Source organism: Stigmatopora argus, chromosome 2 (genome assembly GCF_051989625.1).
Source record: "Stigmatopora argus isolate UIUO_Sarg chromosome 2, RoL_Sarg_1.0, whole genome shotgun sequence".
In the NCBI taxonomy this organism is placed as follows: domain Eukaryota; kingdom Metazoa; phylum Chordata; class Actinopteri; order Syngnathiformes; family Syngnathidae; genus Stigmatopora; species Stigmatopora argus.
This window is the reverse complement of record NC_135388.1, coordinates 6,080,340-6,097,903: the sequence shown is the minus strand read 5'-3', so window position 1 is coordinate 6,097,903 and position 17,564 is coordinate 6,080,340. Positions and strand designations below refer to the sequence as shown.

The 17,564-nt window shown below is 40.3% G+C and overlaps 1 protein-coding gene across 3 annotated transcripts in view; it reads left to right on the top strand.

Annotated features, from left to right (window-relative positions):
* hcn4 (hyperpolarization activated cyclic nucleotide-gated potassium channel 4) overlaps positions 1-17,564 on the top strand; it is an 83,380-nt gene that overhangs the window by 30,305 nt on the left and 35,511 nt on the right. For all 3 annotated transcript variants that reach the window (XR_013305989.1, XM_077624954.1, XM_077624946.1), the window contains exons 3-4: positions 5,290-5,451; positions 10,676-10,894. Coding sequence is in view for 2 of the 3 variants with exons in the window: in XM_077624954.1 (XP_077481080.1) it covers positions 5,290-5,451; positions 10,676-10,894 (381 nt within the window). In the remaining variant the exon portion in view is untranslated. The remainder of the gene's footprint in view (positions 1-5,289; positions 5,452-10,675; positions 10,895-17,564) is intronic.

Here is a 17,564-nt window from a genome sequence, read left to right as displayed (position 1 = left end):
GTCTTTTTTTGCCGCATCTCTTTCGTGTATTACAGATGTGTACGAGCACTGAACGGTTTCTTTCGAAGTATACTCGTGCACACAACACCGATAGCCAATGGCACCCTTTCTCAGAATAAAACTTCATTAGCCACTATCAATAGGTGGGTAGGAGGTTGGATTTCCTGTTTCCCTCCCTTAGCATGTTAGCTCCCGTTGGCGGAGTGATCGCTAATTCAAGACTACTTCTCGTTGTGAGGACATCTGTGTGCATCATTTTCGGAATATTTTGAAGGGAATACAATAGCAAACAGCCCATCGATAGCGAACGTGAGGGTGGAGGCGTGGCAAACAACTAACCCGGGCCAGAAAGGTAAAAAAAGATTAAAACAAAATTAGAATTCAGTTTTTTGTGAAATTACATTAAACGTTGTCTGTATATATTTATCCAAGTTAATTTAAATGTGTTTGTTCGTTTACGAGTGCCGTGGATAAAGTCCCCCGAACACCTGCCCCCCTCCGCCTGCATGTATGCCGCTGTCTATACCCTCCGCGAAATGCGTCTAATTTTACTTCTATTAAACACATGTTATTACTATTAAACCACTCATTATTTATTACTTTGTCAATATATGGCGAATTAGAAGAAATAAAACATTTTTTCTAATCCAATATCCTGTTTTTGTGTTTTTTCAGAGGGTTGGAACGAATTAATTTGTTTTCAGTTCATTTCAATGGGAAATGTTCGCTCGAGTAACGAAAAGCTCGACATTCGATCTCAGTCTCGGAACGGATTACGATCGTATGTCGAGGTACCACTGTACAGTTTGACATTTTGTGGTACTCTACAATTTCTTAATAACGGTACTGCTCCTAAAAGATATCATTCTCGAAGGAAATTCCCTCTATCACCCCATTGCTCAAGATCCGTGCTGAGATTGTAACATTGCGGGAACCATAAGGAGAACAACATGACAGTCATTGTTTTGTTTGTGTCATCGCCATTAGCGCTGAAAAGGCGCCTCAACACTGCATCAGGCCGACAGTGTCTGGGCAGCTTCCACCAAGGCAAATCCATTCTATCACCTGCATCACAGTTTTCTCACGCCATCTGTTTTGTGAGGACTGGACAGCTGCCCCACATTGGTGCGCTACCCCCTCCATGGCTTTTTGATCACGACCTCACTCGGCCTTCAGTTCGCTTCGTCATGTGTGCTGAATCTGGTTTAGTGACTTTTAGACGCCTGCTTCATGTTGCTTGTCTGTTTTTGGCCGAAAAAAGCGTGTGCGGTCGATTGGTCGCCAGTCTTTTGGTCGCCATCTTTTGGTCGCCCTGACCGCGACAACGGGCGACCAAAAGACCGGCGACCTAAAGACCGACGAACAAAAACTACACTATGTAGTTTCCGTATCTCGCAGGCTGTTGTTTTTATCCGGACAATGCTGAGAGACGCAAGAGTGGCCTCTCACATGGATATCTCCAAATGAATAGCACGCCTCTCATGAGAAACTGTTCCCCCTTCATCAATCATAGCTCTCCTTGTTTGTGTACTTGATGCTGCCATCCTCACTCGGCATCCCTATCAATTAATACAAAGTGCTCAGCGATCCATCATCCCTTGTGCTGCCTGGCATTTTTTTGTGTATGGCTGCGTGCGCATTCCAGTTCATGGTAGGGTTTTAAATCGTGCAAATTGTATTTTCCCCCCTTCATAAGCAGTCGCATAAGGTTGAACCAAGAGGGGAACAAATCTTATCCTTTTGTGTTACAGTAACGATCTTTAACAAGAACCAATCTCGGCAGCAAGAATGAGAGACTTAAATCCTGTTCCTTTGCCCGCATGGCTGGATTTGAATTGATTACAAGCGAGAGGAAAAGTTGGCCCATCACCTTGCCGAGGTGCCACAAGGAGTTTGGGGTTAAAAACTGGAGATTTGCATGGGATTACCCCCTGACAGCTGCTGTTGCTTTATACTAGAGTGACGCAGGGCTTGCTACAAAGAGAATATAGCGAAGATATTGTTGGATTGTAATGACTCCAACAGGCTGTCATAGCAGATACTGAAGAAGGAAGGGGTTGGCCTTACTTGGAATGGCACAGTTAATGGGCAAAAAGGTTTAAGGTGTATTAAAGGGCGCATGTTATGGAGCCATCCATTATCAACACTTATCCTGTTCAGGGTATAATCCTGGTGAAAGGTAGACTCCATTCTGTTCTGCAAAGGAATATTTGTCCTCAGATTGTTATTGGCTTAGTATAGGGTCTTCATCTATTCTGTGCTAAAAGTCATCAAACTGGACCATTATGTTGATGAGTAAAGTAAATCTAAGCGGAATGAATGAAAACGGAAACCATTGCTCAACATAGACGTCTTTTAGAAATGACAATGTGTTAAAACAGATCATTTTTATTCATGGTCTCTACAGTGGACAGCTATTCAGATGTTGACAGACCTTTAACCTTTTGTAGGCAAGGAGACTATTTTGGGGGATTTTAATCTTTTTTTAGGCTTTCCTGTGGCGAGTTTGAACATTCAAGTAATCATACTTCCTCCAACATTCTGATAATATACATCTGCGTGTTTGGTTAACCGAAGATTACAAATGGTATAATAGGTGTGAATGTACCATGCTGTAAATCGGCCCAGGCTTTAATGCCCTAATGTGGCATAAATTGCATTTTGCTTAAATTGGCTTCCATTTTCCTTAAAAGCAGTCATTTCCTATCTGGAAATATGATTTCTCAGATGAAAAAATATATCAGGACCAGACAGGAAAATGGGGGCTACTTCATGATTTATTCAAGTACCACAGAGTGAATTCAACACTTTTGAGGTTGTAGAATGCCATTACGGCAGCGACAGGAAATTGGACATCCTGCAACATTGTGCAGCTGTAAACCCCCCAAAACCCCCACCCCATTCCCTTTTAAAGGAAGATTGCTCCCTTAATAAAAGGAAAACAAACAATCGTGCCAAGGGCTAAACAGGGAGGAAAGACGAGCTGTTTGTGTATGTGTCATCTGCTCGTGAGAAAAGCTGCCCGGCGCCTGATTCGCATCCTGGCACACTTTCTCAGGCGCTCCTCCATGTTGGAGTTAAAATGATGTGATTTGAAGGTACCACATCGGCTCCTCTCGCGTCGTCCCGACAGAATCACAACACTGGCAGCCTCGTTTCTAACACGCGAGGAAATAAATACGCACAGTCAACAAGCAGGGAAGTAAATAGCAGTGCGTTATTTAATAAGTTACTATTCTATTCTACCCCCAAGTTCCTCTGACTTTCATTTAAATCCAATAAATGCACAATCAAAGTATAGCACAATGTATTAAAAAGATATCAGCTTCATAAAGTTATTTTAGAACACGTGTCAAAGTGGCGGCCCGGGGGCCAAATCTGGCCCACCGCATCATTTTGTGTGGCCCGGTAAAGTAAATCATGAGTGCCGACTTTCTGTTTTAGGATCAAATTAAAATGAAGAGTATAGATGTATATTAAATTTCCTGATTTTTCCCCCTTTTAAATCAAAAATTGTAATTTTCTAATCAATTTTTTCTGTGTTTTTAGTTCAAAAATCATTTTGTAAAATCTAAAAAAATATATATAAAAAAAGCTAAAATAAACATTGTTTTAGATCTATAAAAAACGGAATATCCAGGGCTTTTAATCCAGTTCTTTTAATCAATTTATTTTAAAAAAATCTAAATATTATATCTAAAATGGTCCGGCCCACGTGAAATCAAGTTGAGTCTGACACCCTTGTTTTAGAACATTTTCAACATCACAATTGATGTAATACTCTCATGTCATGATCATTTATTTTCATTTATTTCAAATAAATGAACTAGGAATATATCTAATCTATATCTAGAATCAAAAAAGCATGAGTGTTATGTCCTCTTTCTTTATTTTATTTTAGTAAAAGAAAAAATGTGTGGGAGTTTCGTATTTGTGTACGATTTCTGCATTCTAACATTTATGACTAAGGACATTTGAAAGATCATAACCAAGCATAGCTTCAACAGACTGACTAATCTTGGGGCATAAATGAAGGGGTTGACATCATCGTTCCTTGCTCACAACAAAGAGTGACTATGTGGTCTCAGTCGCAAGCCCTTAAAAGGCCCTGAGTGGATTTTAATCATGTGTGGAGTAGTTAACTATGCTCTTCTCTGGGATTAAGAGGCTTTCCAATGGCCACGGCCATTAAAATCTACACCGGCCCGCAAGACCTGCAGCGCCTTGCGAGTATATTTATCATTAGGATTAACAAACCCTGGCCGTGAAACGCTCTCGGCCCAGGAGCGCCGTTACCTCCGCCTCGGCTCGCCATTATCGTGTTTGGTTGAGTGGCTGATGATAGGAGTGATTCAGCAAAGTCCCAGTCGGGGCACCAGGGGAGTTTCCGTCCCTGAGGACGCTTCTCAGTGCATCTGCATGCACCTGCTCATCCATGTTTTCTTTGCAACACATTCTGATGTCGAATCTTGGCACAATTAGAATTTATCCACTAATGTTGGAATGTTTTTTCCATTTTTGTTGCTGCGTGTAAGGTGAACAGTATTGCAGATCCTTTTCAATTAATGCATTCCAATCAGGGACAGGGGCTCGTGAATGTAGTATTTTTTGTACTGTTACTTGTAATCAAAAGACTAAAGAATGTTGCGTCCTTATGTCTTTTACAAGTGATAAAATATGTTTTAACACTTTTAAAGGGCAAACACACGTGGACATCACGTTTAGCATCATGTAGTTCACAAAATTTACATTTGGAATAGTACCAGTGTGTTACTAGAATTAACAATGATACTTTTAAATAGTAAATACAATGAATACATTTTTGGATATGTTAAAATGAATGAAAACAGAAATGCACTGTGGTTATGCCCCCAATCAACTCCATATAGTTGATTAATAATTTTAAAAAAGGAGCAATAATAATAACCACAACAAAAATCATGTTTGTATTTTAATTCAAAAAATAAAAATAACATAAAAAAGAAGTAAAAAGTATATATTTTGATAATTAAAAAACCTGAAAATTTAAAAATGTTAAAAATAGTTCATAGAATATTTCCCTTGGCAACAATATACATGTAATTCATTTGAACTGTGAATAGTGCAAGTGACTGTTCATATTATTTAAATGCCAGTGATGGCTGCAGATGTCCAATCCATTGTGACTGGGAGATCGCTGTCAGCTTTCCCAGTCAAAATAGTTTGGACAAGTCCCTTTTAGAAAAATCAGCCTCACGTCAATGTGTCATTTTCCCTAGGACTTAACATTCATTCATTTCTTCCTGGTAGATCTTTCACATGACCTACGACTTGGCCAGCGCTATGGTGAGAATCGTCAACCTTATCGGCATGATGCTGCTCCTTTGCCATTGGGATGGCTGCCTGCAGTTCCTGGTGCCGATGCTGCAGGACTTCCCTGCCGATTGCTGGGTTTCCAAAAATAAGATGGTGGTAAGTGTCTTTGCTGCTTTGGATGTGGGAGGTCCCTCCCCACTGTCCCTTGCCCGATCCAATCAGATAATGCTCCGACTTATCTTGTCCGCCCACCTCCGTAATTACTTCGCTAAAGCCCTTTTGCATCCTGGGAGACATTGTCTGGTATATCTGTCATCCTAAAGCTTAAATTAAATATATTTGTCAGCCAAATGTGGCTTCTTTTGATCAGTTCATTGATTATCGTGACAACGATGCATTCTCGCTTGTATTGTATTGCTTTATTAATAATTTATCCTGAGAAATTTATTTTCTACTCGACTCATCCTGTGCAAGTTATAGTGATATTACATATTTGTTTTTTACACAATTAAAAGAAGACTGTATTACAATAAGTTAATTTAAAATTATGTGAAAAATTGTGCTACATAGTTTCTAATTAACGTTGTTTTTGTTTTCATAATCATAAAAGGCAATTGAGATAGCTAATGTCAAGTGTACACAGACTGTGATGAAAGACATTCTTCAATAATTTTCCTTGATTTATATTTGTGACTCCTTATCAAATTGATCAAATTTTAGGGTGAAATAATTAACATGTATTTTTTTATTGCATTTTTATTGATTCATGTATATGTTTGCTGTCAAAGTGGGGTAACTATGAGGATTTAGCAATGTGACTAGACTTGAGTGGTCTTACTCTGCTTCGCCTCACTTTACAATTTTAGCACAGTGAAACCTTCTTCTGTGCTGTCAGACTATTTCTGAGAATATTTCATTCCCTATTTATTAATATTATCTTTATTATCATAAGAGCGTGTGTGCATGTCCTTTAGAAAACGTTAGAAGGGTTGAGACGACGCTCGTCTAATATAGCTCGACATGTTCTTTTTTCCACATTGTCACAATAGGCTCTATCCAACATATCTCCCCTTATAGAGGTGGTCACAAACCATGTGCGACCAAATCAGCCGTGTGTCCCTCGGCCTCACGTTACCTTTGCGTGTGACAGGTGTGTTGTATAATTTATAGTCTGTTTTCCAGTAGCCTGGACACTGATCAGCTAGTTACCCCTCCTCCCTTTCTGCGGTACACCCCAATAAATCAAATGTACATTTCACCTCTACAGAATGCAGCTGACAAGAGTCCTTTCCTAACTGATGGCTTATCAATATACGATTGGAGGTTGGCGTCATTAGGGCACTGCCAATGCGATTGTTTGCCGTGTGTTATTCACCACTGGGCAATCTACGGGAAATAAAGACCAAAAAAAACTGACCGTGTGTACTGGAATCCAGGCGACACAGATTGAATAGGTTTATTGGTTCCGACCCAGTGGGAGACTCCCTTTAAAATGATTGCATGCCGCAAATAGTGTTGATTCTTGGTGGTAACTCCCCAAGAAATACTCCGTTTACTGTTACCATCATTCGTTTCTAAAGAGAAATTCTTCCACTGAGCAGACTTGTTTGCTTAGAGGCTTGTTTTACTGCAGTCAAAAAGCTCGATGATACTGAAAACAGGCTACTACTGGATCAGATTTGATCTCGTGACAAAATCCTATACTCCAAAAATATCATATCGGAAGCCGATGATAATGCTGAGTCTCGGATCGGGACTTCACTAGTAGGGTCTCCCCAGAAAACCCGTGACCGTACGATTCGCCGAAAGACGTTTCGCCGACGGACAGTTCGCCGAACGGACGTTTCGCCGAAACAGGATTTGCGCGCTCGCCCGCCCCCGAATCGTGTGTGTACATGTTTTTCAAACTCGGCCCGCGGGCCATATACGGTCACGTAATGATGTTTGCAGCGACAATTTGTGGATGCTAATGGTTAAATTGGCAGCACATTGTAGTATGTACTTGTATTTAGAAATATGTCCAGCGGGGGGCAGTACATGCCCTTGTTATTCCTAAATGAATATTATCTGTAACAGGCCGTATATGGCCTATGGGCCGAGGTTGAAAAACATGTACACACACGATCCGGGGGCGGGGCGAGCGCGCGAATCCCGTTTCGGCGAAACGTCCGTTCGGCGAACTGTCCGTCGGCCAAACGTCCGTCGGCGAAACGTCTTTCGGCGAATCGTCCGAGTGCCCAGAAAACCTGTGCAAGGACTAAGAGAGTATGGAAACTACGCTCAAATCAAGCTTAAAACCAAGAACCCTAGAACCATGAGGCATGAGTCCAAGGCACTGGACAGCCACACTAAACTGTAGTCAAGTTTTATGGAGGTATGAGCACAGAAAATGTTGGTAATTACTCGATCATTGTCAACATTAACTGATTTGGCTGTGAAAGTCCAAAGGAGTCCAAAGGAATGGCACTGTACGAACATTACGACGAGAGCCCACACTAAGAGGAATATACGGCTCGAAGTCAGCTGTGCGTGCCAGAACAGATGTCACATGAGTAGTTACATCGCTCAAGGTATGATGTATTTGGTTCATCATGCCTCGGTGCCTCGCTGACATGCCGAGCGCTCTCTTGCTCCGTACGCCTCGCCTTCCATCACCAGAAACGACAGATGTTGTAAACCGCTGTCCTTTGAGATGTTTCACAGTTTAGATAATTTTAGCCTGCGATATACATACCCAGGGATTTTGGTTTTATTTGCGGGGTTGCACACTGGGACTCATTCGATGAATCAACAGTAATCAGACCGCTGACCTCTTTCTCGTATTCGCACCAGTAGTCCAGGTGCTTAATTCTTTTTAAGGCTTATATCCAATGATACCTTGGCTTAGACATTTAATTAGAAGCTCATTTTAAATTTATTTCAAATTAAATTAAATTGTATATCAAATAAACATTCCCCTTGGAACGCATTAAGATCTCACAACATACATTCCATCTCGTTAGAATGTTTTTGTCACATTTTGTTTTAGCTGAACAATGTGTAAAAAAAGTTATTATTATTTTTAAAGCATTTGGGTTTGTTCATTTGGTTTTCGAGTTTTGTTTTTAATTATGCCACTTGAGGCGGGAAAATTTGATTTTGTTACTTCAAGTGTGAAGCCAGCCATTGACCCTGAGATGTTCTGCTTGCGCTATTTGTTTTGGAATAGATTAGGAAAATCTCTTTAAATGAACTCGGCTGTGACCAACAATGCTTCAACAACAGGTAAATTGTGTCAGCAATTCAATGCATTCCAGGACTACTGAATGTTATCTTAGCGCTCAACTGTCAGCTAGCATCTTGGGATTTGTGTCTCATCATTAAGGTGTCCATTGCATGAATTGCAATCGGCTGATTTAGGTTGTAATATAGTCGCCGAGGGTGCCATGCATTGACTTTTCCTTGTTCAACTACAGATAAGGAGCTGCATCTGTTAGGGGCAAAGTCTTTTTTTATTCCATTATTTATTTAAATTGATCTTTACTGAACGTGTGAAAGGTTGTGCCTGCGACTGACTGGCGACCATTCAATGCTTTGCACTGCCTCTCAGCCGGAGTCACTTAGATATGCTCTTACCAACCCGTGGTTTTATGAAGGACACACGGAATCAGAAATGGATCCATGGATTCACATGCTATCACCTATTTATTAAATGTTTGTTAAATTGGCACTGTGTTGCATCAAAAGTCTCTAGTTCTTGGGTTTCTTTTTTTGTAAACCTCATTCAGCAATACAAGACAGACAAAATGTTAGACATCCTCTTTCATTCCGATGTCCCTGAGCCGAGCGACAAAAAAGATGCACTCTAAATCCTAAAAGATGGAAACACGAAGCCTCTCATCCGGCTGCTCTTTGTCTCGTTTCATACACTAAATGTTTTCTAATAAATTGTTTTAGCTAGAAGAGTGCCAAGGAATAATCACCAGGTTTTTTTGTAATCCCTGGCTGTAGCATTCCTCCTGATTACCTTGAGACTTGCATCAACTGATAGCTATTTCAATTCTGATAGCATCTTTAAACTTAACTCGTTTATGCTTGGCCTTTAATAAAAACTATTTTGAGACGTTGTTATAATCTTTTGATGGTGCTGTGCAGTGCCTCTTTACTCCATGTGCTTTGTTTCCCCTTTAAAAAACTGTAGCCATCCAACATTTAACCACATCCTTCTGCTTTTTTTTCAAATGTTTTCGGGACTGCAGTGGTTACCTGTGTGGTGGCAGCCATTTTTATTTAATCCTTTACTGATCCTAGACTTATCCGCAGAGATGTTAGCATGCGATAGAGATTTCTGTAAGTCTTAAACTAGATTTTTCTTCACCTCATTGAGAATTCGGCACCATGCTCTTGCAGGCGTGTTTATGGGATGTCAACTTCTGGTGAGAGGAGCAACAGTGTTGGCAATCTTTCTATTTGTCGACGATCTGTTTTCACATGTACTGATAGACACGTATCAGACACTTTGTTGGTCATTTCTATTTTGAGAGAAATTCCAAAGGGTTTACATACTTTTCCTTGTAACTGTATAGTTTATTTTTTATTTAAACCTGTGCTAAAATCTAATAGGTGACCTTATATAGTGTTTGGTGATGTTAATCTGTGTCCAGCTTTATTTCAGTTCTTCTTGCGACTTGAGTCTGATTGTCACTAAGGGCCAATCAGGATTGGGGTTGTATTTTGTTCTGTCATTTTACACTTTAAATATGAGAAGGTTCTGCAAATATTCCATTGTGTAGAAACGGACAATTACAAACCCACAATGCGATTGTATGTACCCCATACAATTTTTCTGGGAACCTTAGTAGCTGCCGCCATTGGCAGCAGATCAACCTTTCCTACCTTTCCAAGATTGACCCTAATAAAATCTCAGCTAAAAATCAGCTTTTCCACTGTAGAAATGAGTTTGAAAGCAATTTAAACATTTGAACCCCAGGAGAGACTCTTATTGATTGGTCATGAACTACCACAAGGATCTAAAGAGGGTAGAAGAAAAAAAAAGAAAGGACGGGTGGGGGCCATTTATCTACAAATGAGAAAACCCGGCAAGAAATCGCATCTTTTCTAAATGGCTGACCTACTTTCTTTCCATGCACTTCAGCCTCTTGTGTGTGTGTCACACTCCAACCGCTTGTACTCAAGCCTCAGCAATACGAGTTGGGGCCCAAAATGTCTGCCCAGTGTGTTTGCACACTGCGAAGTCACACTTCGCCAGCTGCGTCAAGTGGACATCTGCCAAAATTTGCGTCTTTAAGGAGACGCCAAGGGCCCCACTGTCATTTTAACGTGCCATTGACTGGATTAGCAAGATGGCGGAACTCATCTTCTGTTTGTTTTCCCCCTCTAGAATGACACGTGGGGACAGCAGTACTCCTACGCGCTGTTTAAAGCCATGAGCCACATGCTCTGCATCGGCTATGGCATGTACCCACCGGTGGGCATGACCGATGTATGGCTGACCATCCTCAGTATGATTGTGGGCGCCACTTGCTACGCCATGTTTGTGGGCCACGCCACCGCTCTCATACAGTCATTGGACTCGTCGCGGCGCCAGTACCAGGAGAAGGTGAGTCATTTATTTCTGACGGGAAGAATGTATTACAGTGCAGCCCTGTATTTATGAACCATATGCAATTGGTATGAAGCTGTGCTGTAGCCGGACTACCCGGAGAAAAGCCATGCAAGCCTGGGCAGAACATGCAAACCCCACATTATCCTATATCATTACATTTATGCATACATTTTAATCAGCTACCTATTTTTTTTAAATCAGTCAGTTAAAGCATTTTGCAAAAAAATATACAGTGGTACCTGTACTATTCAATTGTCGTTTTACCTTTCACATCCGTTGTGACACAGTAAAAATGATTTTGAACATTTTGACGTCTATTCCAACCCATTTTGTCACGTCACTAAAAAGATGCTCTGCCAAGCAGCCACCATCGTCCATGGTAGCGGGCTCATGCAGCGAGGAACCCCAGCAATCCCACTTCAAGGGGGCAGGGTGGGAGGAAAGCCCCGACAGCTGGCTTATTAAGGGCCGCTTTCCACAGGCGCCCGGCGTGGGCGATAATGAGCCGAGCTGCCGACCTGCCACAATTCTCGCCGTCTGTGCCGCGCGGGGACAAGAGAGGGGAGGGTGACCTCCGTCGGAGGTTGCGCTCGAGAAGCAGGGCTTGTATTCAAAGTGGCTAGATGAGAGGGAGGGAAAGATCAGAGGTGATGTAATCGGACGTTTAGGGGTCCTCAACGTGGATGTGCTGAGTAACTCCACTTATGCAAGCAAACTGAAAGACAATATGAAGATAACCTTGGCGAATTGTATTATTTAAGAATTGTTTTCAGAATTACTCCATGCTTAGTCATCATTCTATTCCATTACCAAAAAAGCAGATAAATATGTCTGTGCAGAGATGGATTTTCAGTGAATAGCAGAAATTAGGGTCCGCATGAGAAATTCTATCTTTCTACTCAAGGTAATTTTAGCTGCTATCAAGCTCTGGAGGCCATATTTTTCATTTTCTGGGTTCACCTTCTACCTAAAAATCCTCCAGAATCCCCCTTACTCGTTACTTGAAAAGACCCCAGCATTCTCCTCGCCTGCAGAGAGGTAATTTCTTGCACCAAGCAATTAAATTTTAAGATAGCGGGTCCTCCCGTTTATCTTTTTCGCGCGCCTCAGTCCCTCACTGCAGTGCTCACAGTGACATTGAATGAAATAAACATTTTTTCTGAGAAATATGTTGACTACAAATACGTATATTATAGATTAACCGGAAAGTTGTTGGATGTATTTATTGTACACCAAGATGAAGACGAAAAAAATGCAGACGGGCCACACAAAGTAATTCACATGAAATACACTGAAGCATAATACAAAATACAATTTAAAAAAAGTCTCATTGAAATGCTTTCAAACAATATTTATTGATAGATAGCTAAAAAGATGTACGGTTGTCCCACTAAGGGCGCTTTTCCCCTCATTCAATGAAAACACAATTCTGTTTTGAAATGACTGCAGAATGAGGTCACATGATGTATTCTGTTTAAAAAAAAACAATCATTCACCATGTATAAGAAGCACTCTGACTCTTTATTTCATCAGTTGTGCGCTGGGAAAAGATCAAACTGATGGCTACGAGCATTTATACAAATTGGCTGTTAGATTTTTGAAGTCATAGTGTGCATAATGTTCTTAAAATTGAGTTTAAGTCAATTAATTGCTATTTTTTTGGATTGTTTAAGATATATTCTGAAACACGGCCAAGAGACAAACGTAAACAAATGTTCAATAATACAAGTTCATCATGGCAAGAAAACACTTGATTAACTCTGAATTAATTCCAAACATCATTAGTCCTTTCGACTCGTTAACTGGTCACTTAGGCGAATACAAATAGACTCCTTGTGTGGTAAATCCATGAATTGAATACAGTCTGAATTATGATATAACCATCGTTTAGGTACACAATGAGTATGTACGTTTAGCAAAAATAACATCAAGAAAATCACTACAGCCAGATCATCTCTGATTTGTTCACTCAGGAATTTGCATATTATGTAGTGGATCATCCCCTATAATAGACTATGAATCTATAAAATGTCTTGGGCTTTGAATACATGTTAATGAACTCGCAAAGTCAAACTCAAAGGTATTAATTAATTCCACCACCGGTAAGTTAATATTAAAAGCAAATACAGCGAGAGGCAGGGGTGTTAAGGCTGGAAAAAGTGAGGATTTTATTGGTGCTGTCATAGTAATACAAATGTGATGCTTTTTATATATTTGTGATGCTAATGCTATAGATTTGTATGGATTTTTTTAATGACGTCATCAGCCTGTGACAAAATTTGACCTTTGTTTTTAAAGCTGTGAAGACCAAGCGTCAAAATTGCGAAAATACTGATACTTTTTATTAACTCATTACCTCCCATTGACAGCAATGGATGACCAATCCCTTTTAACTGGGAGGGCTGCACCGAATGATGTGAAAAACTCATTTCAATTCACAACAGAAGGATAAAAAGGCCGCTTGATTAGACGTCTTTCATTGTCAGTGGCCCTGAAAGAGTTAAATGAAAGGCATTTTGTGTGTTTTGTGTGGCACAGTGGTTGAGAGTTCCCAGTGGCTGGTAATTGGAAGATTGCAGGGTCGATACCGAAGCCCCTAGTCGGTCCTGATGCTGCGTCATCAGTGTGTATTTCCCTACTAGGGGAATGCGAAGGGATTATCTTTTTATTTCGATTGCTTGCTGACTCAAAGGATTCTTACTTCAGACAATAATGTTCATTTATTTTTCCTGCACTCTTGTTTGGCCTCAAGGGTGGCATAAGTGCAAAAAATGTTAAAATGTTACTTGACAGATACCTATCTAACTTGTTGTTCTCCATATTATTGTAATTACGATAAACTATAGTGTTTGTTTTTGGTTTCAGATAAAATACACATTTTTTAGCTAATGTATTTATTACGATTTCCCAGATTTTTCCACATAAAAGTAAACAATATACCGTATTTTCACGACTATATGGCGCATCGCATTTAAAGGCGCAGTGTCAGTAACGAGTGCTATTTCTGTATTTGACACACACGAAAGACGCATCGCATTTTAAGGCGCACCCACTAGATGGTGCTGTGCTAAAGGGAATGTCAACAAAACAGTCAGATCGTTCAGGCAAACTTTATTAATAGATTACAAATCAACTTTCTGACAACTCCATTTACTCCCAACATGAATAAACAACAGTTTTTTTTATTTTCTCCGAGGTTAAAGTATTAGTATTTTTTTGAAACAGCAATAGCATAATAACTCATGTGAACAGGTGGGCATCTCACCAAAGTCATCATTAATCGAGTCAGTAATTTCTGCCTTCCTGAAAGCTCGGACCACAGTGGAAACTTCCACTGGGAATGACGACGAACATAGAATTAATGTGCTCGATCAACCGAAATGCAACGCTGTTTAATATATCTCAGCATTATTTTGTAAATCCAGCCGGAATGACGGTGAGCACCAAATTTGTGTGTTCGCCATCATACTGGGTGTATTGACAAAAGAACTATATATCCCAGCAGTCACTGCGCAGTACTTTTTCTACGGGGACAATAGTAGAGTCGGGGGCTGCTTGCCGCAGTTGTGAGAGCTGTAGAGGATGGTGTACCCTATCGACTGATTTATTTTATTTTCATCGTGATAACAATTTTAGTATTGGTCCATATATAAAGTTCACTGGATTATAAGGCGCCCTGTCTATTTTGGAGAAAAATTAAGACTTAAGTGCGCCTTATAGTCGTGAAAATACGGTAGTTGCAATCACCTAACCAATGTTAAACTTTGGTCCTTACACCTTCCTAGTAAATACTTTTTAACCACCAACTCAAGCAAATATGCAAGAAAAGTATTTCCATTGAATTTGCGTTGCTGCCAAACGAAATAAAACTTGGGCATTCTTGTCTGCGACATGCGAAGCACATAAGAAAAAGTCATTTATGATAGGATGTCATCGCTTTTCACATGAGAAAGAGCAGAAGACGGGGGGTAGATGCTTTGCTCTCAAAGATGGTGGAAAATTATCATCAGAAAGCGATGGTATAATCTTTCCTGAATAGAATTTTATTACAATATGGCACTGGGAGATAAATGCCCGCGCTGTCAGAAGCGAGCAAGCCGGCTTAAATGGGTTCTTAAATAGGAATCAGGAAGCCTGTTAACTGTTATACAAAGTAAGAGAGCCCAGCAATCTTACGGAATACTGAAAGGAGGACTAGAGGGGGGTTGAAGTGTGGCCCCCGCGGAGATGAAAAAAATGGCTTTATTAGGTTCATTTTCACTCAGTTAAAAATACATCTTTTAGCGTGTGTAAATAGACTGTGGAAGATAGCAAAATATACAAACTAGGCTGTAAAATGAAATAAAAGTATTCATTCTTTGACAAAGAATAATAATAAATACACCAAAAAGGTGTCTGAAAGGTGATACTGTCATCTAGTGCCACACTATAGGTACTGACTTCTACATTACAAAATGCCAAAAATTGTGTACCGTAAACGAAAAAGAAATAGTTTTTTTTCCAACTTCATTCAAATATCTGGCAACCTGGAAACTATCGATATCAGAAGAAATATAAATTAACCCGAAAAATCATGTCAGATTTAAAAAAATAAAATAAAAATTGTGTCAGACCTGTACTCCGTTCTATGATTGACCATATTTTTGGAGAGTTGGTTTGACAAAATTACAGTACAAATTATGGCTGCCTCATCCCATGAAAATAATTCCATCCTTGCAGAGCAGAGACCCAAAATGGCCGTGCATATGACGGCTCATACAGGGTGTGCCTGCCATTCCAGCTAACCTTTAAGCAGCCGCTTATCTTCATCTATGAGAATAGAAATGTATGATGGGAATGCGAAAGGGAGGGAGGCGCTTTTGGGGGACTGCAGAGAGAGATGATCATCTACCTCATTTGCGTCTTATTGGTCATGATTTACGTGAACTTTCTACGTGTGAACTTTCATGCTTGATATCGTGATCTAATGTTGGATGAAGTGGTGGTTAACTCGTTGCCCAAGTGGGACTCCATCCAATGAGTGGCTTGTTGAGGCACGTTGGTCCCAAGCCCCCTTTGTCAGAAATTGGACATGCTGCCACTCCCAGTCATATCTCTAATTAACACTTGGCAATTAAACATGCTTCCTTAGGGTATAGTTAATCAGAAAGCTCAAGATGAGCATTTGTTGCTCAACATGTACTCCAACATGGGGGATTGTGGGAAATCATCTCTCTCAAAAAATCTGATTTGTGTTAAATTTAAATGCATGTTGATCATTTATGTATGGCATGTATAGTATGTATGTGGTTTGTATCTCATATTTTATTCAGTAGCGGGCCGTCAGGGCCTTCAAGGCCTTCTCTGCTGGCCTAAGAAATATCTGAATCATATATTATATTTTGTCCATCAATACTTATTAAATAATTCCAAATTGTCTGTTAGCTTCCTTTCATTGCTTTCCCCCCTGGTTGCACTGCTTCCAGATGTGTGTTTTCATATTGAAGCATTTAACCAATAACATTTCAGCCATTATTTGTTGCCAGGGTCAGAAATCTGCCTCAAAGCCTTCACAATCAGTTCTGCGGGCTCTGCTGCACACATTAAACATTAAACACGCGCCGATAGGACTGTTGCTTTAACCAATCAGATTTAGAGTTGGCAACACCACAATGTATTGTCGCAGGCGTAGGGATACGTCATTGCCTTGTCGCAGGTGTAGGGATACGTCATTGCCTTGTCGCAGGCGTAGGGATACGTCATCGCTTTCACCAACTATGATTGGCTAGTGATTAGCCATAGCTACCAAACTATTTGGAGCGAACTGCACACGCAAATATATTGTTGTGTTGATTTAAAGCCATTTTCAAGACGGACTATGCCAGAAATACGACAGAACAGGCTCGACTTTCAGCATTAGCTTCGATGGCGATATAAAAGAAGGAAGAAAGAAAGGAGGATGGTTATTGTGTACAGTTAAAAAGGATTTTTGGTGCGTAAAATATGGCTATATTGCTAAATAATATTTCAATTGTGGGCCAAGTTCTGATATCTGAAAAGCTCCAGTGTTTGTATTTAATCACTAAATGCTGCTAGGAAGTGTATTTTACCCCATTTTAGTGCAATTTTTGCCATTTCGCCATTGACGTCCATCGCTGTCTTTTCCCGGGGAAATCACCCCCCTGGCCCGGTTGTAATGTCTGAAAAGCTCCAGTATTTGCATTTAATCATTAAATGCTGCTAGGAAGTGGATTTTACCCGTTGAAGGCGCTACGAGAAAATGCACGGACCGCCACTGATTTTATTCAAACACTCAACTTAGTAACCAGATAGGCACCCTGGCTTTTTATGGAATTTTGTACTTTAGCTACGAGAGTTTAAATTTTCATGATGCACAAAGTCGGCAAATTTTGCACAAAAATCATATAAAACACTCATACACTCGAAACAGGAAAAAAGTATCAAACAAATTAGGCACACTATCTTTGTTGTTAGTATACCTGCACCATCTGTCACGGCTTTCTCCATTCGCCGTATGACAGCGACACAAAGCTCCTTAATAGGCACATGTGGCACAAAGGGCAGCCAATGTGTGATGAGTAGATACTCCAGTGTGATTGCCTAAAATAGTACTGCAATTTCAACAAAGGCTGTTTTGCGTAATTCTCGTAACTATATGCTTTTA